The sequence below is a fragment of the Hipposideros armiger genome, unplaced genomic scaffold (genome assembly GCF_001890085.2).
Source record: "Hipposideros armiger isolate ML-2016 unplaced genomic scaffold, ASM189008v1 scaffold_221, whole genome shotgun sequence".
In the NCBI taxonomy this organism is placed as follows: domain Eukaryota; kingdom Metazoa; phylum Chordata; class Mammalia; order Chiroptera; family Hipposideridae; genus Hipposideros; species Hipposideros armiger.
Genome location: NW_017731571.1, coordinates 81,497 through 108,649, shown reverse-complemented (window position 1 = coordinate 108,649; position 27,153 = coordinate 81,497). Strand labels below are relative to the sequence as shown.

At 36.4% G+C, this 27,153-nt stretch overlaps 1 protein-coding gene across 2 annotated transcripts in view; it reads right to left on the bottom strand.

Moving 5' to 3' along the window:
- RAB18 (RAB18, member RAS oncogene family) overlaps window positions 1–26,818 on the bottom strand; it is a 68,963-nt gene extending 42,145 nt beyond the window's left edge. Inside the window, exons 1-7 of one of the 2 annotated variants that reach the window (XM_019654403.1) lie at window positions 26,587–26,818; window positions 22,371–22,426; window positions 12,618–12,679; window positions 6,399–6,471; window positions 5,088–5,206; window positions 4,947–5,013; window positions 2,838–2,990 (exon numbers count right to left, since the gene is read on the bottom strand). In XM_019654403.1, coding sequence (XP_019509948.1) covers window positions 2,838–2,990; window positions 4,947–5,013; window positions 5,088–5,206; window positions 6,399–6,471; window positions 12,618–12,679; window positions 22,371–22,426; window positions 26,587–26,654 — 598 coding nt within the window. In that variant the 5' untranslated portion in view covers window positions 26,655–26,818. Of the gene's footprint in view, window positions 1–1,439; window positions 2,991–4,946; window positions 5,014–5,087; window positions 5,207–6,398; window positions 6,472–12,617; window positions 12,680–22,370; window positions 22,427–26,586 lie in introns of those variants that run through there. The other variant, XM_019654404.1, reaches the window with a different exon arrangement.
- Window positions 26,819–27,153: the final 335 nt, after the last annotated feature.

Below are 27,153 nucleotides of genomic sequence, written 5' to 3'. Positions count from 1 at the left end.
TTTCAGATTTCCATTTTTAACAAAAGACTGTTTCTAGGTTTAATTTCTTTTCTCAAGTCCAATTACAAATAGGAGGTTACGGTGCTGTTAAGTCCCCTAACTTTGTACTATTCTAAGTCAGATATTTTCATTCTACCCTGAGAAGGTAAAAGAACTAAGAGACAACCTACCTTAGCTTTTAGGTCAAATGACTAACACAGTTGGCTTACATGGATGGGATTTACTCTATAACCAAAAAAATCTGAACTACTTCTACTATACATTAAAAAAAGCGATTAAGAAACAGGAACTCTCTCAACCCTGCTGCGTTCAAGCACAGAGCTAGTAACTAGCCACAGCAAAAGGAGCAGTGGTAAAGAGCATGGAGTCAGCTGTGAAGATGCCTTGACTGGAATCCAGCTCCATCACTGATTAGCTATGCGATCTTACGGAAGTTACCTAACCTACCTATGTTTCATTATTCTCATCTTTAAAATGGGCATAATAGGAGTACCAACTAATCTGCTAAGGTTGCTGTGAGGTTCATGATAATCCGGCACTTGGAACAGCACCTCTCACCAAGGAAGCTTTCAATAAATGCTGTTAGTCTTAATATAAATTGAATAGTTATTTGTTTGTTTAGGTCTGTATCACTACTCCTAGAACTCAAACCACTATGTCCTAATTTGTTCTAATCTGCATCATGTGCAGAAGGCACTTTAAAATGACTTCAAATGATCGAGAAAGAAAAATTAACAAAATCCTCAGTTATTTAAGTGACTAATTTTGGAATATTACAAGTACTTCACTTAGAAAACCTCCACTATGAAACAAATAAGCTTGCAACAAAATAGTAAAGTGAAAACCACAGAATGTAATAGGACTTGAATAACCCTATTTAACACTATACGACTAAGTTGTCGAAAAGTCATGATGTATTTTTTATTTTTCGTTGCAAAAATGCGTCATGACTTTTCTGACAACCCAATGTAACAGATGTTCCTCAGCTGACGAAAATAATAGGGAAATGTATAATACTTCCTGTACAAATGCATCTAGGGAAAGCAGGCTATATTTATTCAAAAACTATAAAAGGTTGCAATATAAATCAAACAAAATTAGTTTTTAAAAGTTAAGTGACTCATATGTATCCAAATTCTGACCAAATAAAGAAAACAAATGAATGCACAGAAAGGTTACTATATAGTCCAAGGAGCAAAAAGCAATAAACAGAAATGTCTTGTTAATATAGACACTACATAAATATGTAAATCTACAGTTTTAACATAACACAAATAAATCGTAAGTACAAGTGTTGGCTGCCTTTTTCTCCAACATTAAAGCACTAAATGTTTCATACTTGGTAAAAACATACATACTGTATAAAACTTTAATCACATGTAATGTACAAGTGTGAACCAAGTGCGAGGATGGACATTTCAGAAAGAAGACAACTTGAAGTAAATCCATTGTCACATGTATTGCAAAGGTGACTCACAAAAACGTTTATCATTTGCAACTGTATACAGAGAACTGCCCAGAAATTAATATCAGAATCTTACAAGGGTCCTGCCTGAAAGGAAAATTACTTATTTGGGGGCTTAAATAGAACAAATCAATGTAAATTAAATAACACATGAGTGAAAAAAATATACAGTGTACAAGAGCAAGAGGTTAAGAAAATGAATACTGTGGAAAAGATTTATTAGTCTGTACCAGTTGGTTTTGATAAACTATTGACTACTTGTTACAGTAAATAACCAAGATTTTCATTGCAATAGTTATTTTCCCACATACATAAAAATCTGGAAGCAATATGCATTCCTCAAATTGTCATTTAGAGTTTTGTTTCTTTTTTTTTCCCCAACCCTCAAAACACAGATACAGGTTTCTGAATATCAAGAAGCCATTTATGGAAGTCATAAGATACAGATATTCATAAACATTACACAGGCTACAGGTGAGGTACTAGACAAACACCACCAACATTTATGGGAAAAGGTGTTGGTTTTAAAAGTGGCAAGTTCTAATATGAGCCACATAAATACATTATTCATGTCCTCCCAAAACAAAAAAATGGGGAAAAACCTTATTGCCATTCTGCCAAACACCACATAACTCAAAATGCTGCGCAAAGGGTCATGAATCCAACGTACGTATCACAGAATTAAAACACCAATTAAGTAACTGAGCTACTCATTGAAGTAAATTAAAAAGACCAAACTTCTATAACATATCAATGCTATTTTAGAAGCATCATCAGAACAAACAGATTTAATTAAAAATTGGCCTGGACTGCATACTGTAAAGAGAATTTGAATTAGTACTAAAAGAATCTGTCGGCAAACATCCTAGAAAAGCGGTGGAATCATGCTCTTTGTTATTCCTAAAGAAATCTGCCAGGGTTTTGAGGCTACCTGTGTATCTCCCAGTGGTTCCAGGAGTTCTACATTCCAATTAATTCACTAATTGATAGGAGTATTTATGAGAAAAGGAGACCAAAAGTAGATCTTGTTATCAACATATACTAGATAGATGGATATTTTTTAAATCACATGATAAATGTAAAATCACAAAATCAAATGTATTTATAAACATACACCTATGGTATGTTACATAAAAAACTGTGGACTGCAAACTGTGCATGCTTACCATAACATTTTACCTGGGAAAGCCGATGAGTGGGATTTCTTGCAAATATTTACTGCCATGATACAAAACAAATATGTGCAAACTGCAAGGTCCCTAAAATAGCAGTTAATATACAGAAGGATGAGTTTATATACAGAAAGATGTCACTATCTGATCAAATATGCAAGAGATGGTGTTTCCCAGAGTTTATAACACAGAACAATAACCTCCACAGGCTCCTCCATGGCCTTCTTCCCTGTGTGACAGTTTCACTCCTTTATTCTGGCTCTCACTTTCCCACAGTCCAGGTGTCTGAATGATCTTTTCAACCAGTTCCTCAAAGGCACACTGTACACCATCACAGGTTTTTGCACTTGCCTCTGAAATTCAAGGAAAAATGTCACTGTATGTTCTTTTCTGGTCATACTCCTATGTTTTTCTGGGAAACTATTATGGCATAATATCAGCTGACAGTATCTAAAGAGCCAAGTCAATTTCCCTTCACAGGTTTAATATTAGTGAATTTACCTCAACTCTCAAAGTTGAACTTTGTAAATTCTACCCATAAGAATAGTGGTATATAAGCCCAAGAATTGTGATAGAACTGCAAATTGTGAAGTCCTTCTCAAATATTAAGTTCTTGTCTTAATTTTTCAGTTAGTTCTTAAAACTAGCCCCCAAAGCAGCATTATTCCTATTTTAGAATAAGGAAACTGAGCTCCAGGTTAAACAGTTAATCTGGTTGTTCTGTGCCTGCAACCAAGCAGCTATAGGTGGTTGGGTAAATGACATACAACCATGAACACTGCTCTCATTTTAAATTTATGCTCATGAAACTCATGTGGACATATCATCCTGCTCCCCAAGCCTCCACTTCCCTAGTGATTACCTTTTTCACTGCCTAAGATGACTGTTGTATTCCTTCATCTTAAAACTCCTCTCTCATCTCACGATCTAGTATTGTGTTGAGAAAAACAGAAGCAATCTGGCAATAACTACCGACGATCCCACTAACAGATTTACCAAGCTACCTGCAGATGTAGGCTCATGCTCTGCCTTATCTCCTATTACAATGGACAAACTCTCCCTGCTGCTATCTCAGGCCCCTCCCCTTTTCCAGGGCATGGGATCCCATTCCTTCTCATTCACGGAAGGATCATGTGCCCTCACTATTGGGTCATACCAGCCAGCTTAAAAGCCTGCCAAACTTATTGTCTATCCTATTAACCAACCAACCAACTTGCCCTCCAGTTCACATCTTCTTCTAGCAGCCACCCAGTTTCTCCACTCTCTTTCAAAGCAAAATTATAAAGGGTTATCTACATAAGCCGTTTTCACTTATTATCTCGCCTTCTTTCTTCAAACTACTCTAATGAGGCTTTGTTCCCACCACTCCATCGAAACTATTCCTTTCCCCCGACAACCCCTGCCTGGTCCAGTCCAATGTCCTCACTTGATCTGACACCGTGCAGCATGTGATATAGTTGGTCACCTTCTTTCTTTAAATACTTTGTTCAGTTGACTTGTCCAGGGCACTGAGCACTCCTGATACTCCTCCTCTCACTGGCCTGTCACTCACAGCCTTATTTGCTGGCACCTCCTCTTTCGGCTGCCCTCTAGCTGTTGGAGCACCCCAGGATTCAATCTTCAGCACTTTTCTATAGTTTTTTCCTGTAGTGATCACTCCAATCCCATGACATTAAATGCTACCTAGATGCCAATGACCAGCACGTCCACTGTTACCTGGAAGACAGCTCCTTCATATGTTTAAGCAGAGTGCTTGATTCCCTACTCCCCTACCCATACCCGTTATCTCAATCTTCTACATTCGGGTTAATGGCAGCACAATCCACCTAGTTTCTCATGCCAAAAACCCAAAGTTACCCTTGATTCTTCTCTTTCCTTAGTCTCCACACCCAATCTATCACCACTGCCTGTCAGCTTTACCATCAAAGTATCTCGCAGATCTGCCAACTTTCCACCACCCACCACTGCAACCGTCGTCAAAGCCACCAGCACCATTCATCTCGGCTACCGTAATAGAATAACTAGCCTATTGCTTCTGCTTCTCATGGACCATTTTCTACACAACTGGAATGATATATCCCAAAAGGAATGATTTGATGGTGTTCTGTATGACTTCACATAATGTGATCCTATATACATTTTTTTTTAAAGAAGGAAAAATAAAGAACCTAATTCCATAGTAAGAGTTTTATAACGCGAGGCAACTACGAAATACATATATTTTATGATTTATAAAGAGAAAAATTCAGTAGAAACTCCATTTCTAAATTCCTCATTAATAATTAAAGGATAAATATTCACAAACCTACCTATAAATAACATGGAATGCTTTCGTGCAAATTTTAGGCCTTCTTTTCTATCGACTTCACGGTTTTCCTAAAAGATAAATGCAAAGATTAAGAAAAGCTACCAAAATATACAGCCAAAATGCCAAGTGTCTAACTTCTTACCTTATCAATTTTATTTCCAACTAGCATGTTTACTATGTCATTTCTGGTGCAGTATGTTTCCAATTCATTTAACCAATTATCCAGTTTAACAAAGGTGTCTCTTCGGGTGACATCATAAACTAAAGTAAAAAGAGTTATTTATTAAACAAGCATTTAAAATAAGAAGCAATGATATTATATTTCTGAAATGTAAATAGAAACTAACATTATTATATAGACAAGTCTGTAGTTTTTAAGTCTCCCATGTTTAATAATCAGTGTCTGCTGATCCTGATGGAAGAAACAGATGTATAAAAAAAAACCAAACATACATTTACATGCACACACACACTTTAATTTTATTAATACACATTGTGAGAGAAACGAAATTATATCCTGTGTAATAACTGAAAATGAACTTAAGCAAAACAACAGCTGCTCCCATTCCTAACCAAAAAAAAGTTTGTTCAGAAACCAATGTGTTTAGATTCAAATCTGTAGCAAGATACCAAAAAATTTTATATGAATTTAAACATCTCTGAACCTGTTCATTTATTTCTTACAATGATCAGAATTTGCAACTTCGAAAAACTACATAAAGTTAGATGGAATCCTGATTGTCTTCCTGTTATCACTTTCATCTTATTCTGCATTATAATAAAGAGCTTTATGAATTTGCAGTGTTTTCTAAACTTAGAAGATGCTAAACCCAAAACAATAAGAGTCATTGTGAATTAACAGAAATATTAATAAAACCAAAGCCTCACAAGTCATGATACGAAAAAAGAATTCTCCCTACAATTGATCAATATCTACTTTAAACAGTTTCCCAGGAGCATTAAGAACAAGCACTTTCCAACAAATTATACTGAGAATCCACATTTGATTTTTAAATTTTGTGTGATTATGAATCAACAGTGTTAATTGCTTTGTGCTATTTTTCCAGACTGATAAAAACAGATTCCACTAAGCAACACTCTTCTTTTATAAACTGCAGCAAATACATTAACGTGCTGCTAACTGAAGATTAGTTTCTGGTAATACTCTAAAAGAGATGAACTATTAACATATGTGCATTAATCCTCACGTCCTCATCAACATGTGCTTTAAAAGCAGATAAGTCAGTCTGATCTTTATTTTCTAATTGCCAGACAAAGAAATTTTAAAAGTTTAAATATTAATTAATTAAATGAAGTTACTACAACTTCAAGTTACATAAGAGTAGCCCTAGAGAAAAATAAAACAAAAACTTATTAACCTTCAAAGACAAGGAAAATCAGAAACTGCAATAATAAACAGTTTTTTTAAAAGTATATTAAAGTAAAAACTTACCTAATATAACACCCTGTGCACCTCTATAATAGCTGGGAGTTAATGTTCTGAACCTTTCTTGACCAGCAGTATCCTAAAAGTGACAATCAATTACTATTATATAAAACAAAGTATAAATAACATTCAACACACTAATTTAAGATAGAAAGTCAAACAGCATTATTAAAAATATCAATGCAGTTCATTTAAAACTTGAAATTTTAATAAGATGTGTTCTCTTACAAGTGTTACATTAAATAAAATTAAATACTGACTCATCTTTATGCAACTAAGTAAAGGTTTTCTACCACTTTGGATTTAGAGTTTTATCACATAGGAAACCCATTTCATTGAAAGCCATGGTTCTCAACTCTGGCTGCACAATGAAATTTCCTGGGAAATGAAAAATACTTATACCTGTTATTGCACTTCACGGATGTCACCTTTTTTACAAATTCAAGGCAAGACCCTCCACCAGCAAAAAGATTACGATTCACTTTATTGTGATACTAGCTTTATTGTAGTGGTCTGGAACTAAACCCGCAATATCTCCGAGGTGTGTGATGGTGTGAAGTAGGGGTCTAACATCACTCCTTTACATGTGGCTACCCAGTTGTTGAAAAGATGATTGGAATCCCCATAAAATTACTTGCCCTGATACCCTTGCTAGAGGCTCCTGGTTCTTACTGGATCTTTTGGTTTTTAGCTGTCATTGGAAAGCTCACCTTGTCATTTTTTTTTCACTCAGCCCACGTGTGGCTTCCCCATTTTTACAGCTGGCTTTCTGTTCTCTTCCTGCTGTCTCCCTTTTTACCTATCTCAATACTGGATCGTATCACTCTCATGTTCTGCTGTCTTTCTTGGTGTACGTTCTGGCTTCACACACTATTCCTTGGGGAAGGTCAACACCAGGCATTTTCTGTCAAGGAAACTGAGTCACACAGAAGTGGAATAACTTGCCTAAGGTTAAACAGAAACAGGACTAGACCTTTGGTCTTCTGGCATCCAGCCTTTTAAGGTGTCTTTAGTCATTATACTTAAGTGATGTCACTACCACGGCCAACTGATGGCAGGCTGAATTTTAATTCTAAAAATAATAGTAGGTTAATCTAATATTTTTATTTCTTAATTCTGAAAGACAGCCAAAGAGTCTGTTACCTTAAAAAATAGAAGAAAGAAAGAAAGAAAGAAAGAAAGAAGAAAGAAAGAAAGAAAGAAAGAAAGAAAGAAAGAAAGAAAGAAAGAAGAAAGAAAGAAGAAAGAAAGAAAGAAAGAAAGAAAGAAAGAAAGAAAGAAAGAAAGAAAGAAAGAAAGAAAGAAAGAAAGAAAGAAAGAAGAAAGAAAGAAAGAAAGAAAGAAAGAAAGAAAGAAAGAAAGAAAGAAAGAAAGAAGAAAGAAAGAAAGAAAGAAAGAAAATCCTGATGCCTGGATCTAAACCCCAAAGATTCTGACTTAACTGGTCTAGGAAATAACATAAGTTTTAAGATCTTCCGAAAGATTCTAATATAGATCAAGGTTGAGAACCACTAATTAAAGAGATACAGAGGTGTCTTACTTTAGGTAAACAACCTTAGGTTGGACTTTTTAGAAGTGTTTTCTATGTATCTTCTTTTAGGAAAATGCATAAAACCAAGCCACTCCTTATTACTGACTCATTTCAGGGATGATGAACATAAGATGTACACTAGCTAAGAAATCTAAACTTCATGAGGAAGGGACCTCATCTGCTTAATCACCAGTTTAACCCCAGTGCCTGGAGACAGCAACTCAATTTTCGTTTAAAAAAAAAAAAAAGAAGAGCAAACTCATTAACAAGCCTCTGCTTCCAGGCCTGGTTCCTTCTGTCTTCTTTCTGCCACCCTTGGACTATGGCTTCAAGGTACCTAAGATTATGCAAAGCAGCAGTTGGCAGTTTGCTGCCTCAGCCACTACCTGTTTTATTATATAAGGTTTTATTAAATAAAGTTTTACTGGAACACAGCCAGGCCCACTTATATACTGCCATATGGCCCACCTTAGGTTGCACTAAATATTTACTATCGAGCCTTTTAAGAAAAAGCTTGCAGTCTGCTAATGTAAAATAACCTGAAAAAAAGTAAAGACATATATCAAATGTCAACTTAGCAACAAGTCTCATGGCTGTAAAACGTGAGTTTAGCTATGGGGCAAACAGGAGCTCCTTTAGATATAAAAAGTGTTAATAACCTCTAAAAGGTTTTTAAGATTGGAGACACATTTTAAACCAGCAGTCACGGGATCCAGCAATACCTAGTTTCTTTGCCTGGCCAAAGCAGAGAATGCTTTAAGAAAGTAACAATAGGTAGAGATGAGGTAATAATTTATAGACCTAGAAGAGAAACTTAGGAAATTAACTTTCAACATAAACCACTCTGTATATCCACTACTCTTCCACAGATAAGCTGACATAAATGCAGAATGTCCTTGCTTCCAGATTCTCACCACTACAAAAACTGCCCCCGAGGCAGGCTGAGTGGCTCAGTTGGTTAAGAGCTCGCTCAAGAGTTTGAGCTCTGAGCAACAGGGTCCCCGGTTTGATTCACAGCCTGAGCTGAGCTGCCGCTGAGCTGCCAACAGGTGGCAGGATGGCTCAGCTAAAAAATAAATAAATAAAAAATAATAATATTTCCAAAAACTGCCCCCGGCCCCTGCCATGCTGAAGTGAAAAAAGTAACAAAATTAAAATTAAACTTTCTAAACAGATAAATTAATGAGGTAAAAAATAATTTCTCTCTTTAAAAAATTTCTCTTTGCCTCAAAGTTTCTTACAAAACCTGCCTCTGGCATTTAACATTATTCGATTTCCAAGTTTACTCAAAACAGTATTATACGTTAAAAGCTGCATAAAGTGATGGACTTCCTATCTAAAGCAGATTATAATTTGGGCAATATGATATAGGTCAGAGCAAGGACCAAGCAAGAGTTTTGTCCAAGACCTTTTGTTATAATGGGGGAAAAAGTCATTTTATTTGCATAGTGAAAATATCCACACTTTAATAAATTAATTTCAAAAACTAGCAGAAAGCATTTGAATATAAATTTTGTTCCCTTTGGCCTTTATTGAGATCAACTTCAATAACTGCTTTGGTGAAGCACAACATAAAAATCAGAACTGTAATTCCTGCTATAATATACAAAAAGCCCAATGTTTTAAAAGTAAAGACCAAAGCAAAAAAATGTTTTACTGTTAAACTACTGTACGTGATTGACATTTTAGATGTGAATACTTAATTAAGTCAGATTTTTAAAGTCTTGACATTTTTTTATTTATCTACAAAAATGTTTAAGTAGGTATGCCAATTTGGGCAAAAAACACTGCCATAGTACTGGACCAGGATTTATAACAACTGTAAAATTTATATGCTTAAATAGTCAGAAGTTAGATTTTTGCTTGTGTTTATTTTCAATATAGGAATATGCTATAAGTGTAATGACATCTTTAAAATAAAAGTAGCAGAGCTTACTATCTTTATTCTGTGGTTTTATTTTCTGATGAAAAGAGAGAAAAGATTATTGAAGATAAGAGATGCATAAAGGGCTAAAAAGGATCTAGAAAGGCTAAGTAATAGAAAGTGGAAGTAAAGGAAGGATATAGAGAAAAACAACCTTAGAGGTGGCAAGTAGTTCATGATATGTATGCAGTACCTTCAGGAGGCAGTGGGGGCGGGGCTACGCTTGATCATTCTAGTCATAAGATGAAATACAGGTGGTCACTTAACCTGGTCTATTTCTACATTCACTGACACAGAAAAATGTACACTGTGTAAAGTGTGTGTGGGTGAAGGACAGGTGAAAAAACATAAGATACAATCCTTTCTTTTAGAAAATTATACATACATCATGTATAATAGTATGCACATGCCTAGGTATTTTAAAGGATGTTAACTAAAATGCAAACACTGGCTAAAGAGGAACCTTCTTCTCTATTTATTTTGTATTGTTCAATGATCCTTTTTAGAATGAGTCTAAAATGAGTTTATTATCCTTATAGTCGGGGAATCCTCTCTTTAAAAAGTTAATTATAGGCCTATGATAAAGATGTCACTTCAATAATACCTGCCAGCCTTTTTTGTTAGGCAGGATCTATAAAGTAAATTAAAAACAAAGAAACAAACAAACAAAAAACCTCTTGTATGAAAGATCTCATGACAACCATCAAGCCTCAGATCCTACTCTAATCTGTATCATTCACAAAGCGGTACCAAGGGCAGAAACAGAGGACAAATCAACCATAAAAAGCATATGGAAAATCAGGCCCCCTCTTTAGTACAGAAAGCAGCCAGCATTCTTAAACTGTTCAATATACAATACTTTACTATGACCTAGTCCAACATTTTTCAAATTGTTTTCTGTTGGGCATTACAGTTCTGGTTGATATTAAATATATTTTGGGGAGAAGAGCAAACAAGCCACCAATCACATAAAGTATTATATGTTAGAAAAAAATTAACAGGAAAAAACATTAGACACACTTACATAGTTACTCCTTATTTCGGATAAAATGTTTGTTAGGAATAATGTGCCATTCAGAGAATGCCAGGCAGATGAATGACATCATACAAGGCATAAACACTTGTGTTTTCAATCTATAACTGATGCCCAGACGGCACTTAATATTTACCTACCCCAGTAAAGTATGTCTCAATTTGATGACTGCTGACCAGTTCTAACGTTATTTAGCATGTTATAAAATATAGTTATATATTTAATTATAATATACATAGAAAGTAGATACATAAAATAGTACACTTTTATAAATCATGTATGTAATATGTTTAATATATTAGTTATCATATTTAAAGGCAGGTATAGAGACATGATAGAGACATGATAGATGACTGATAAATATATGAAAGGAAGAGAGAGAAGGAGGAAGGCAGAGATGGGCAGACAGATGGACACTGAGCATCTTGGGTGTTTTTGAGTGTTAATGCTCCCTAATCAGCATTACCGGTCTAGATAGCAGAGCAATGTGGGTCACAATGGCCGGGTTCACAGGCAAATGAAAAGAAGCAAAGAAGCCAGAATGTTAACACTGGGCATCAGTATTAAAAAATAAACCCAAAGTTGGCAAACTCAAATTTTATAAATATTTATATTAACAAAACATGAAAAACATTTCTTCCTAAGTATCGCTTCATTCCCCTTCTCCCCAACAATGGCTTTTAGTGTTAGTTCAGTCTACCTTTCATTTTTAAAACTTTGAATAAACATGTTCAATGACAATGATTCTCTCTGGCAGCCAAGACAATTTTTTTTCACACTTTGTTCTGTTTTTAAATATTCTGAAGGGATGACATTTATTTTTTTAATTTTTAAAAATTTATTTTTCAATTACCATTGATATACAATATTATATTAGTTTCAGGTGTACAAAACAACATAGTAGACATTTACATAACTCACAAAGTGATAACCCCAATAAGTCTATTACCAATCTGACACTGTACATAGTTATTATATTATTGACTATATTCTCTATGCTGTACTATTATATATATCCCCGTGACTATTTTTTCCCAATTATAGTTGACATTCAATATTATTTTATATTAGTTTCAGGTGCACAGCATAGCGGTTAGACATTTATAGGAAGTGATCCCCTCAATAAGGCTAGTATTCACATGACACTATACATAGTTTTTATAATATTATTGACTATATTTCCCATACTGTACTTTACATCCTGTGACTATTTGTAACTACCAATATGTACTTCTCAATCCTTTCACGTTTGTCACCCAACCCCCCAACACCCCTCCCATCTGGTAACCATCATTTTGGTATGGAAGCAAATGAAATGCTCATCAATAGACGAATGGATAAAGAAATTGTGGTACATATATACAATGGACTATTACTCTGCCATAAAAACAGAATGAAATCTTACCATTTGTGACAACATGGATGGACCTAGAGACTATTATGCTAAGTGACATAAGTCAGACTGAGAAAGACGAATACCACATGATCTCATTTACATGTGGAATATGAAGAACAAAATAAAGGGATGCTATATTTTTAAAATTTAAGTAAAACAAGCCTCTGCCTAATTATCCAATTATAAGATATAACTATTGCTTATCCTTTAATCAACATCAAATCTCCAAGTTATTTAATACAAATTGTTCATTCACCTCTAGAACACTATACACATCAATTTCTGGTTCTTTAAAAAGTTCGACCTTAACATTTATACAGATACATTTTAAAAATTCTTACCCATATTGCAAGTTTAGCCTTATTTCCATCCACTGAAATTGTTTTCACCTTAAAGTCAACACCTTGAAAAAAAATGAAAATTTTTATAAGAACACCAGTAAAATATAGTTTTAAAATCAATTACCAAGCAAACCAGAAAACAGAGAAACCACATTATCAAATGCCCAAGTTCTTAGAGTTATGGATATGAAGATTAAAAAAAAAAAGTGTCACTAAAGTTCAGCAGCTTAGGATTTAATTAGGATAAATGAAAACCAGATGCCTATAGAATTCAAACTCACCTAATTGTACTTCTTGAAAAAATAAAAATTTTACTGAAAAAATAAAATTCAATAAAAGGTGGTGATGGACTATGCACATTAAAAGCCAGGAGCTAAAATTCACGTTGCCAAAGTAGACAAGACTATCTGTGGATGGCTGTGGATGGGGGCAATTTTCAGGGATTCCCGAAGCATCTACACACTATTATTAAGAGTGTTGTCCATAGCCAACCAACACAACACCCTAACTCAGATTCTGACTGTAGGCATCTGGGAGGACTGGTAAAACTATAAAAGGGCAACTCGCTTATTGTCTTATGAATTCTTTGTTTTTATCCTATAAAACAGAATTAGTTTTATATAGCCTTATCAATGGTCACTTGCTACCACACAAATTCAAAAAGAGAACTTATACATAAAAACATTTGTGCCCAAACCTCTAAGAATCTTCATAAGTGAAAGAGGGGTGCTCAAAGTTCTTTGAAAATCTTCTATTACTTTATGTAAAGCGAAGAAGTCTTAAGAAGTCACACATGATTTTACTACAGCAACCCCCCAAAAAGCCTCTCCTTTTCCAGGAAAACAAGTTGACACATGCCATCTGGCTTAAATGAACAGTAACTGCCCACAGTATCAAAAATAATATGCAGTCTACCCACTGGCCAGGGGGAAAACATTAGCTTAAGAAGCTTGGAAAGAAACTTTCAAAAGATCTTATTAGCTTGTCACAATTAATTCGGAAAGCCACAACTAAGATGAACAGCACCCGCATATACTAAATGCTTAGAACACCTGTCACCAACATGGAAATATATTAGTAATTCTAGGATGATTTCTGGTGATCCATTACACAAATTAGATAATAAAAATGCATTTCAAAATGTGCATTTTGCCAGGTCTTTCTGTACGCCAAAGATTAAGAGGAAAAAAAGTTTGGTTTTTTGGGCTAGAGTGATAAAGAAGTTGATAAAGCCATGCTTAGAATGATAGGAAATCATTAGTTAAAAGGACAGTGTCAATTACACAGTCTAAGGAAAACCTAAGTATAAAGTTTTTTGTGGCCAACAAAACAAAGAAAAAATCCCAAATGTTAAATAATCTTGTATTTACCACATCTAGATAGAAAAAAAAGTATGCCACACCATCTATACAAAGATATGAAATTATTTACATTTTATTCATACTGCCTTAAAAAACAAAACCTAAGAAAATGTGGATAAAGGAAATGGTTCTGACTTGGTACAAGTACTAAATGAAGACCACTGGTAGACATTACACAGAGATAGCCTGTCATACATATTCTACAGTTACATTCTCAAGGTTGTTCAAAAAGAACTTTTTTTCTTAATAACCCCAGACAACACGCTCAAGAGCAATCTGGCCTTTTTGCTAGCTACTAGCTAACTAGCTAACAGTTTACACCCCCAAAAGAAACTCACTGTTCCCAGAATGTTTGTTTTCCTCCCTTCCCCCAATCTCCTTTCTGATTTCCTGTTTTTTGCCTGTTTGTGGGCAGTCTAATGATTGTCTCAGTCATAGGTACAATTTGCATGTCGGTAACTGTCTCTAAGTTATTCTTCTAATATATTAGTATTAGACCTGAAAGTTACAGAGAACATCCTCAGGAAACAACGCCCACTGGAGTCCGACCATCAGAGCCAACAGACATGGGTGGTAGACTGAAAGGGCTCCTCATCTGGACTCAGTCTCCTTGAGTCCCCATTCCCCAGTCCTCTTCCCTTATTTACTCTGGTGACTCTCATGTGCTGACACTCAGCTCTTTAGCTCTCACATGCTCAAACTGCCTCTTCATCAACCCTGGTTCTTCCATTCTGCAAATGGCTATTAATTTGTCTTCATTGGTGGCATCCAACTACTAGATTTGATTAAACTATCTTTTCAACCTCCTCATGTGGATGACAAGGAGCTCATAATAGAAGCAGAATGTCTAGAAAAAAACATTACTGTGTTTCTCCTCTACTCCAACACTGAACACTTCTGTGACCAGAAATGTGGGAGGTTTTCCCACAACAAGCAATTCTCCAACTCTCCAGGGACAACAGCTGGGTGTCCTACAAGTGGTTCCAGTTCTGATACTATCTACCTGGAGTAAGAGTCAGATCCCACATGATAAGGGTTCAGTCCCACAAGACTGCCACACCTGCCAATTCAGATGTCAATTGCAAATCCAGGTTGTCAGCTGTGCTTCTGATAAACCAGCTATGAATCAGAGGTTCCCATGAGCCCCTCCTTGATTTGATTAATTTGCTAGAGCAGCTCACTGAACTCAGGAAAAAAGTACTTACTAGATTATCATTTTATTATAGAAGGATACAACCTGGACCAGCCAGATGGAAGAGATGCACAGGGCAAGGCCTGAGGGACGGAGCACAGAGCTTGCACGCCCTCTCCAAGCTCTCCATCCTCCCAGCACCTTAACGTGTTCCCCAACGTGGAAGCTTTTCCCCGCAGATCAAGAACAAAGCAAAAATGCCTACTCTCACCACCTGTACTTTACAGAGTACTGTAAGTTCTAGCCAGACAATTGGGGAATAAAAAAGGAAATAAAAGGCATCCAAATTGGAAAGGAAGTAAAATTATGTCTGTTTAAACACTCTTATATGTAGAAAATCCTAATGACTCTACTACACACACACACACACACACACACACACACACACACACACAGGAACTCTAAGAACTAATTATTTCAGCAAAGTTGTAGGATACAGAAACAACACACAAAAATCTGTTGCATGTCTATATATTAGCAATGAACAATCCAAAAAGAATGTTTTAAAAACACCATTCCATTTACAGTAACATCAAAAAGAAAAATACTTAGGAATAAATTTAACCAAGGAGGTATAAGACTTATACAATGAAAACCACAAACAATGTTGAAAGAAAATAAAGACATAAATAAGTGGAAAGACATACTGTGTTCATGAGTTGGAGCACTTAATATTGATAAGATGACAACACTACCCAAAGCAATCTATAGATTCAACACAATCCCCACAGAAATTCCAAAAGCTTTTTTGCAGAAATGTTAATGAAATGGCTTTTACACTCCACCTAAGGAGGGGGGCTGGTAGCCAGGAAACCCAACCTTGTGATTAGAGGGCTGGAACTTTCAGTTCCACAACCAACCTCGGGGGAGGATAGAGGGGCTGGAGGTTGAATCAAACGCCAATGGTCAATGATTTAATCAGTCATGCCTAGGTAATGAAGCCTCTGCAAAACCCCAAAAGGAAGGATCAGAGACTGCTCAGGTCTGTGGAATATGGCAACTAGGGAAGAGTGGCGTGCTTGGAGAGGACATAGAAGCTCTGGGCTCCTTCCCCAGGTCTTGCCTCATGAATCTCTTCCATCTGCCTGTTCCTGAGTTATATCCTTTTATAATAAACCAGTGATTTAGTAAAATGTTTCCCTGAGTTCTGTGAGCTGCTCTAGCAAATTAATCAAACCTGAGGAGAAACTCGAGGGAACCTCTGATTTATAGCCAGTCAATCAGAAGCACAGGTAACAAACAACCTGGGATTTCAACTGGCATCTGAAGTGAGGGATGGGGAGAGGGTAGCTCTGTAGGACTGAACCCTTAACCTGTGGGATCTGACACGATCTCTGGTTAGATCATGTCAGAACTGATCCAGCTGGTATCTCAAGAACTGGTGGCATGGGAACCTCCCCTCCACAGGAATTGGAATTAGGTCCAGGAACCCAAAAGAAATGGATAGACAAAATGTGGTTCATACATAAACAGAATGGAACACTATTCTGCCATAAAATGGAATGAAATTCTGACATACGCTACAACATAGATGGACCTTAAACATATCATGCTAAGTGAAATAAGGCAGTCACAAAAGGACAAATATTGTATGATGCTACTTATATGAGGTACAAAGAATATGCAAATTCAGAGACAGAAAATAGAATAAAGATTACTAGGAGTTGGGAGAATAGAGTGGGAGTTACAGTTTAACTGGTACAGAGTTCCTGTTAGAGGTGACGAAAAAGTTCTGGAAATCAACAGTGGTGATGGTTACAAAACAATGTGAATGTACTTAATGTTACTGAATTGCACATTTAAAAATGGTTAAAATGGTAACTTTTATGTTATCTATATTTTCTCACAATAAAAAATAAACAGATAACTGGAGAGTCCTATATCTATTAAAGAAATTGAACCTGCAGTTAACAGCCTTTCCATGAAAATAAACTCCGGGCCCAAGTAAATTATACTACACATTTAAATAATAATCTGTTCTAAATAAACTCTTCTAAGAAATTTAAGGGAAATGAATACTTTCTCACTCTTTGAGTTCTATTACTCTGATACCAAAACCAGAAAAAGACACTGCAATTAAAGAAAACTACAGACCAATGTCCTTCATGAACACAGATGAAAATCCTAAACAAAATTTTATAACTACGTATAAATATGTATAAAATATTTATAAAAGAACAAAACATCACAACTAAGTGGGGTTATCCCAGAAATGGAAGGCTGATTTAGCACTTGAAAAATATCAATGTGGGCTTTTCTATATTAAACTACAAAGAAATTTCATATAATTATCTCCACAATGCAGAAAATGCAACAAACAAAATTCAACATGCATTCCTGATAAAACTTTTCAGCAAACTGGGAACAGAAGGGAAGTTTTTCAACCTGATCTATGAAAAACATACAGCTAACATCACACTTAATGGTAAAGACTGAATGTTTTCCCCTTGGTATCAGGAACAAAAAAGAAGGGATATCAGTTCTTATGACTTCTATTCAACATTGTACTGGAAATTTTTAGCCAGAGCAATAGGACATATGGAAAGGAAGGATGTAGAAATCTAATGGAATCTACCGGGTGGAGGGAACAGCTCCTAGAACTAATAAGCAAGTTTAGCAAGGTTGGAGGATATAAAATAAACATTTTTTTAAATCAACTTTATTTCTATATATTAGCAATGAACAAAGGGAAATTGAAAAAAATCTCTAAATACCATTTTACATAGAAATCTATCTATGCAGCTGATTAAGAACCGCAGGTAATTACAATTACCTGTTTAACAATCATTATATGGCATTGCCATAGCAGAAAACGAAATTTAATACATTCTTTTTTTTAAACACTCCCATGTAACAAACAAAAAAACCTGGTCAAAATATTCTTGCAATTGTGTGTTTCTGTGTATTATTTTTATATCTGAAATGTTATCTTGAATTTTATCTTTAAATATTTGTTGTTTCATTGTTTCTTCTTCTGAGGCTCAAACATGCATATGTTGGATATCCTTTTCTAATTTCCATTTCTACCATTTTCTAATTGGTTTTAACATTTTAATTCATTTTGGTAAATTGTACCCACTTTGTCTGTTTCTAGTTTCCATATCCCTTTCTTGTGTTTACCAAGTCTCTGTTGGCCCTTTGGGACCCTTCTAATTTCATCTTCATTTCAGTGACTTTCTTATTTATTTTTCTTTCCCTTCAGTAAGCTTACGTTGCATTTGCTTACGTTGCATTTTCTTACGTAGTCACACTATCTCCTCCCTGGCCTCTTATATCACGGCTTTGTACTCTCAGCGGTAAATACTTCCATGAAGGTTTTAAAATCCATGACACAATGTTTCACCATTTTCATCTTCTTTACAGCAATATTTTTTTCTGGTGAGTAATCTTCATCTGTCCTTTGTGTTTCTGTTCCTTTTCTTTTTTCTTTTAAATTCTTTAACTGTGGCAGTGGCCCTGAGCTGAATTCCTTTTAATTTTTATCTTTGAAGGAGGTGGGCTTTTCATGGACAAGCTGTTTAGAGGAAGGTCATGCAGGAAGTCATAGTGGCTCCAGTTCTGAACCAGCTAAACTTTTTCTTGATTCAGGGTTTTACATGAGAATCATTTAGTTTTTTTACTTCTTATCAGCCAAAGGAGATAGGCAGCTTTGAGGTTTTTCCCAATGCAAAGGCATAGCTCCTTCCCTACTGCTATCAATACAGACAAAGACCAAGTGGCTTATTCATGTAACTCCTTGTTTGGTTTCGTCTCCCCAAATTCTTAGAATCAAACCAAGTGCAGGGAAACTCCTGCTATTAGCTCAAGAAAGTTTGAATTTTCAGTTTGAACATTTGAAATCTTTGATTTAGGAATGTGTTTCTTAATTTTCAGGCCCTTTTTTTGTTGTTGTTGTTTTATTTCTTATTTATTGGAAATGATTCCTGTTTGGAATGATTCCCGTTTTGCTTTTGCAAAAAAGGAGTTTGGGTTTTGCACCTCAGAGTGGGCCTCTCAACTTCATAAAGCATCTCTTGCTGGCGCTGAGCTCTGCAGCTGTGGCATCTTCTCACATGCAGCCCGCTTAACCTCCACTGCTTTTGGCAGCCATTCTGCCTATTTTGTGGCCTGGGGTTTTAGCCGTCTTCTAGTTTAGTGGAATATGGGGTTTGTGTTTTTAGTTTTTCCCTCTCTTTGTTATTAGCTAGCTGCCAGAAAACAAAAGAAGAAATGCCAACTTCATAGTACCATCTTCCAACCTTAACTCCAACAATTATCTTAAAGGAACATTTTCTACAAGACAGAAATTTAAGTGTCTCACCATATTCTTGAAAGATAAAGGTGTGCTTTCCTTAATATTTTACTGTGAGGTAAAATAAAACTTTTCCACAAAACACTAATTTTCACAAGGCCATTAACAATTGAGCTAATTGTTTTTATTTTAAAAACCTGTGTATATTGGTTATAAACTAAGACAGAAAATAATCTGATGCCTAAATGTAAAAGATGCTTTTCAGACCCAGGGTCCATTCGGGGAACAAGTTTATGTATAGTCTCATCAGTATGTCACAATCTTAATATTTGTTTTTAAAGCAGACAAAGCCTTTTCAGTCATCAGGGCAACACATAATCTGCCGTCTGCAAGTCCCCAGATTCTATTTCAGTTTGAAATGAAGATAAATAGTATTATATTATATATAAGATCTTTCCCTTAGTAAAATTTTAACTCTAGGAGAGTTTATTTTCCTGCCAGTTACTATTCTACTCCTTGCTATCCATTACCAGGCATATTCTGAGCAAAATGAAGCTAGACTACTAACAAAATTTTTAAAGCCAAATTAAAACAGATTTTGAGTTACTACTGTTTTAAATAATTCCCTCACACATATATAGAGTATATCTATAAATGTTTACATGGCAGACAAAAGCTAAGTAATGCCTGATATAATTTATTAAACATTTAGAGACACTATGAGTTCATGGTGATAGAAATAAACAAACAAGAGCTCTTGCTCACAGAATTCTACATAAGAAATTTAGACAGAATGATGGATTTCAGAAATCCCATGTGACAACCACCACAGTTGGAATGACAAGGTGACCCCCTTACAGTGGACAAATCTGGCATATATCACCTTAAGTAACCAAAGTCCCATCACCAATAATGGTACAAACACACACCATGCTCAGAGTGGCACTTTTGCAGAACTCCTGCTAAAAACGCATAACCTGAATCTGACCATGAGGACACACTGGAAAAATGCAATTGAAAGATATTATATAAAATAACTGACCTATGTACATTCTTCAAAAATGTCAAGGCCATGAAAGACAAAGGAAGATCAAAGATGTTCAGATTAAAAAGACTGAAGAGAAATGACAACTGAATTCAATGTGTGATCCTGGACTGGGTCCTGGACCAAAAACAATTCTTTTTCTTTTACTACATATAAGATATTAGTGGAACAACTAGTGAAATCTGTCTGTATATAGCAGAATTGTATCCATGTTTTTTTAGGGGTTACACAATAAAGTACTGAGGCTAAAAACATCATGTCTGCAATTTACTTTCAACAGCTTGAAAAAAAACAAGAACACCATGTGTATGTAGAGAGAGAATGATATAGCAAATTTGATAAATATTAACATTTAGCGAATCTGAATACACAGGAATTCTTTGTACTACTTTTATAACTTTTCTCTAGGTACAGAATTACTTTTAAAATAAAAAGGAAAGAAAAAAAAACAGACCCACAATAACTGAAAACAATAAAGCCAGTTAAGAATAACTATTTTCCCCTAACAATAATGCTAGGATCATCTTTACTACATTCTACTCACCAAATCACAGAATTTTAGAGCTGGAAGAAAAACATATCATCTCGCACCAAAACTCAAACAACAGATGAAGGCAATGAAGTTCAATGCCTTGCTCAAGATCATGACTAGTTTAAGGCAGAGCCAGGCTACTGTCCCACTCTGACTCAGCTCTTTCAACTATTGCAAGCTGTCTCTTGATACCTCCATACTGTCATGTACTCCCTAAACATGATACCAAACTATTTAGCTCTATCTTCTCATATATTGGGTTGTCGGAAAAGTCATGACGTATTTTTTTCTGTTTTTCGTTGCAAAAATGCGTCACGACATTTCCGACAACCCAATAGTTTAAGAAACTAGTATGGCAAACCATTCTCAGGCAATCTAAATTTCATTTTAAAAAGGCATTTAGGGGGCCGGCCAAGTGGCGCGTTGGTTAAGAGCTGGCTTGGGATGCCAGAGGGCCCCGGTTCGGATCCCCCATATGAGGGCCAGTGACACTGCCCTCTACAGCTAAGATGCTGAACAACAGCTCAACCTGGAGCTGGGCTGCCGTGAGTTGCTGGCGACGGCGTAGGCTGCAGCGGCTTGCCATGGGCTACCGTGTGTAGCCAGCAGCCAGCAGCCGCTGTGAGCGGCCGTCCAGAGGCCGGCGACTGATCTGCCTCGCCTGGGAAGAGCGCAATGATGGTGCCAACTTGGGCCAGTGAAGCAATGTCCTCAATAACTAGACTGAAGAACAAAAGGACAGCAACTTGTCTGTTCCCCTTCCCCCAATTCCCCAATGCTGTTTCCATCCCCCAATTCCCCAATAAAAATCTTAAAAAAAAAAAAAAAAAGGCATTTAGGTATCAGTGCTCCTAACAATCTTTAATAACTAATATTGATAAGTAATATTGATAAGTACGTTGTATTCAGAATTCATGCCAGATATTGTAGCAAATGCTAAAAATACAAAATTAATACATTCTATTGTTAGGCAGTACTGTTAGGTCCATATAGATAGGGACCTAAACTGTATTACTCATCATTATAACCCATCATTATAACCCACCTCTTAGGACAGTGCCTGGCATACAATAAATATTCAGATAACTGGATGTTGCTAAATCAAAGACAATCCACAGTACAAGAAAGAAACTGTATTTGCAGATAATCATAATATCCACAGTGTTAACGAAGTGCCATGAGACAACAGATAAGGAAGTTATTTTTGCTTGGTAAGATCAAAAAGGCTTCAGAAATGTTATGACACCAAAGTTAAGCCTTGCTAAACAAATAAGATTTCAGCAGACATAGAAGCAATGAGGTGGTGAGAGGAGGGTAAGGGGGAGTTAGAAAAACAGCCTGAAGGCAAGTAAATATTTGGTATTTCTATTAAATTTTGAAACGTAGGCTTACCTATTGTTGCTGCAAGTTCTGGATCAAAAGTATCATCTGTGAACCTCAAGAGCAGGCTAAAAGAGATGTTAAAAAGACACATTAGAAATTTGACTTTTTCTTTCTAATCCTTGATAACTGTTCATGATTGTTATATTTTGTAACGAATTAAATGTATCTAAGAATAGCTGATAAAAGTCTGCTCCTTAAATATTGCCTCAACGCAGGTATTTACAGAATTAAATTACTAGACAGGCAATTAAAGAATCCCAAAAGCAAAAGAGTTTACTAGAAAACATATTCCCCATGCTCTCTTCCACAATCCCCCAAGTGTGACATGTAGTACTACCTAAGTGGGATGAAAAGACATACTACTAAAAAGTGAAGGCAGAAAGATCACATGATGCCCAGGGTATACTATGGCAAATGTCATGCAAGGTATGTGAAATCAACAGGCAACAGGGAGCTACTAAAGGCTTTTAAAGAAAGGAATGGCTAGAACTGCTCTACATTTTGAAAAGTTAATGCCAGCAAAAAAAAAAAAAAAAAAAAAAGTAAGAAAATCAATACAAGGCAACTGCCACAGTATGGCAAAAGATTAACAAAGGCCTAAATCTAGGAAATGGTAAATAAACTAAAAAAGGAGTGAAATGAAAGCAAGACACCAACAGAAAAGTACTCTAAGATTTTACATCTCCCAGAATTATTTTATTTAATTATAAGTTATTAGAAGCTGTTCAAAAATAAAATCTAAGCCTTTGTTAAAGCCCTAGATTTATAAAATTAATCAATCTTCCCTCACCTTATCTCCTAAAGTAGGACAAGACTGTTCTATTGACCAGTCTGCATGAATAAAACAAAGGCAACAGCTATCACATGTCTGAATTGCAGAAAAACATTTCTATAAGTTGTAATTATTGCTGTTAAAAGAGATTTTCTTTTTTTTTTTTTGGTCAAGAGTATACTGCAAAGCATAGTGGCCTCCTGAGACTTCTCAAACCCAGTAAGTATCATTGATTATATCTGAAAAATTAACCTCCCTTTCTTTGTTTTGCTTTCCTGTGTTTACTGCAAAAACAAAGTAAAACAGGGAATCAAATTGTAGCTTTTTCTACCTAACACTGAACCTCCCTGACTATAACTATTTTTACTTACTTCCAACATGTCAGGTGAGTCCACTAGTAAGAATCTTAAAAAGACTACTTACAAAAATTTTCTTCTCTCCCCAACAGTAAACTTTAAATTAATACAAGTGAAAATTTCACCAAAAATTTCAGTCGCCCATAATTTAGGAAGAAAAAAGTTATGTATGTAAACTTGGTCACCACAGAAAATATTATTACAAAAACATAAGTTAACCTAAACTTCTGGAGTAGCAGTAGTAATAACAATACCTTAATAATACAAATAATAACAATAGTATTGGCTATTATTTACTGAACACCGACAACAATGGGCCAGATGCTGAGCCAGGGGTTTTCCTTACATAATTAATTGTTAATCCTTACAACAGCTTTTGTCATTAATGAGACTTTGTCAGATAAAGCAGGAATGGTATGGTGCAAAGTAACAAATTTTAACCCAGGGTCACTAGAAGTCAGTAAATCTTAGCCAGGGATACAGTGGTCGCTCAAAATGTATTCTAAATTCTATAGATGTATGTATTTTCCTAGGCAAAGTGTCCATTTCTCTATCAGATATTGAAAGGAATCCAAAATGTGAAAATGATTAAGAACCACTGCTTTATAGGATGTATATTTAAGCTTCCATATTTTCAAAGTTACTCCCCATGCAGAGCTATAGATGGAAGGAGTAACTACCATCATTCCACTAAGAGGAGACCAAATTTGTTAATAAACGGTGTGATTATAACTAATCTTCATTTCTTAATTTACAAATGAAATTAGCCAAAAAGGATGGGGATAAAGGGGCATAGAAGGGACAGCAATTTACATACTAGAAGATTTCTATAATCCTTGCCAGTTTCTTAAACACTGCAACTTCTTTACTTCACTAGGAATCAAGAATCATATACATTAACATTAAATAGGGTTTGAAAGATTTCTATTCCAACCTCATTTTTCAAATGAAGAAATGAAGGCCTAGAGTGTTCAAGCATCACACACAAGGTCACACCAAGTGGCAGCACTAGTTTCATAATCCTGATCTCCTGGCTGCTAACACACATGCTCATTACACCCTTAAGTGTAATGAAGTAAACTGGAAAAATAACCTACTAATACAAATTAGTTAAGGTATTTTTTGTTGTGCAATGATTTCTCAACAACACAAGTGATATCTCACTTCCACTAACTCTAGATCTGTAAAGAAACAGAAACGCACTATTGGTTAGAGAAGAACCCTTTAAGATTATATCCATGACATATGTTTTTCTACTTAGTTGTCTTAAAAAGCACAGGCTTCTATATATTTTAGTAGCCATTTATTCTCATCATATCCAGAAAAGTAAGTGTTCAAGGTTGTTTTCCATAGCATATTATATACACAGTAATGTATACCTAGCTAGAAAAATAGGACAACATTCTCTTTAAATGCAAACTTTCATTGAAAGCTACAGGTGTTAAAATTTTGCTGTGAGTTGATAACTCACCACTAACTACTGAGAAAAAGTCTGGAGCAGATTAGATCCAAATAAATTTGTTTGAGAGAAGGGAACTAAGGACATCAATAAATCCACTTAACATATTTGAAAGAATAACCTCAATTATGTCAACACTGTACCTCCAATTAACCTTCCAGAAAATTTTAACATAGCTTAACTAATCATCCATACATTTACAAAAAGTGCCAACCAAACATGTATTGGGTTCAACCACATAATACACAATACACAACCATTACTGACTTCAAAATCAGCAATTCCATATGCGTTAACTTAAATGAGGGTCACATCTCAAGGAAAAAAAGAAAGGTCACAAGGCTATGGAATTACTATTAAGACAATGTTAAATATACTAACTTCTTAATCCTCAAATAGAATAGGTGGTGATCATGTAATGATTTTATTCAGCCCTCTAAGTAACATACACACACAAATCGTGTTTCAATAATGTACTCCTTGTTATGTAAAACTCCCTTACTCCAATATACATATAGAACATGAAATGAGGAAAACTATGAAAATGTGTTGTCATACTTTAATATATTAAATTTCAGAACATATTACTGAATAAGATTTCAAATCCTGGAGTATTTAAAAAAAGGTAAGACTTTATGAAGCGACTTAAAAGATAAGTTTATCAGAACGAATAGCTAAAATGTGAAATCGCTTGCAGCTTCTGGAATTTGAATATTGTTTAAAGATCAAGGCAGCCTACGATATAACCTACTCATAATCAGACGGCAAGGATGACTTGACCCAGAGAACTTTGTTCTAAGAACCTGGATGAAATCACTACCCTCTTGCAACACCCACCGAGCTCCGAGTCTTACCTTATATCCAACTCTAAATATTGTCAATATTATTTCCCCCTCCAAGAAACGTGTCAAGAAAGAAAAGGCACGATACTACTTTGTTCTTTTACCTCTGGATGATGTGGCAGAATGAGAATAGTTACCCTTTATTTTCAAATTACCCAAATTTTCAAAGGCGGTCCACAGCTTAAGCTCTAGCATCTTAGACCAAAAGGAATTATTCAGGTAGTCTGAAGTTCTTTCACCGCTGACTCATAAAACGAAAAAAACATAAAAGGAGCGGCAATCTGGTGCACCAAAATAGGCCAGGAATGTGACCCAAAGCGTCACGAAACTTCCTATGCAGAATACTGGGTATTTAGAGAAAGCACGACAGGAATCCCAAAGTGGTCAAGTGACAACTCGAGAGGGGGTGACAGGTCGCCTGAACCCAGAGGGGCCGAGAGGAGGCCTCGGCGGGACTCGGGCCCAAACCCGCCCGCCACGCCCTAGGCTCCTCGGCCGCAAAACAGCCGGCCAAGTGGCGGCCCTCGGAATAGCTTTTTCCTCTTGGTGCGACAGGACGGAGTAAAAAATCCAGGGAACTCGGGTGCGGGAGAGGCCGAGAACCAGGCCGTCGCGGGGCTCAGGGGCCGCAGGACCGCGCGGCGGAGAGGCCCGGGAAGGCGCGAGCGGAGCCCGACCCAGACTGGCCGGAGCCCGGCCGCCACCGTTTACCGTTCCCGTCGCGGCCCAGGAGACAGCGGCAACCGAGGCAGAGGGAGGCCTGCCGCCCGCGTCACGGCCCGCAGACCCGCCTCACCTGGACTTGCCCACGCCACTCTCGCCGATGATGAGAATCTTCAGGGTGGTCAGCACGTCCTCGTCCATCCTGACCCTGCTCCACTCCGAGCCCAGCAGCTCGGGTCTGGCTCTCAACCGTTCACCAGGAAAAGCTGTCCGCGCATGCGCGCTTCTCCGCGGCTGCCACCTTTTCGGTGTTTAGATCGCAGAAGCCGGGTCGGCCCATTTCCGCCTTGAGGTAGCTCTGCGTCTGCGCAAAGCCAGAGCCCCAGACGTCGTTCCGGAGAGCGTGTCATCCCTTGCGCAAGCGCAGATGGGGAGAGCCGTGTGTGATTTCACCCGAGTCCGTAGGCTGTTGCTCCTCCTACCCCTAACCTAACCGTGCTTCAGTGGTGTCCTTGGGAAAGCTGAGTTGGAGGAGTGTAACGCTCTTTTATTTCAGCAGCTGCTCCTAACAGCTTGCATTGCAGTGAAAGAAGAGTTGTGGTTGAAGGCAGATGACTTTAAATTTAGGTCCCAGCTCTACCATATAACCGCTTTGTATTACCTAGCCTTCTGAGCCTGTTTCTTGTAGACAGTCAATGCA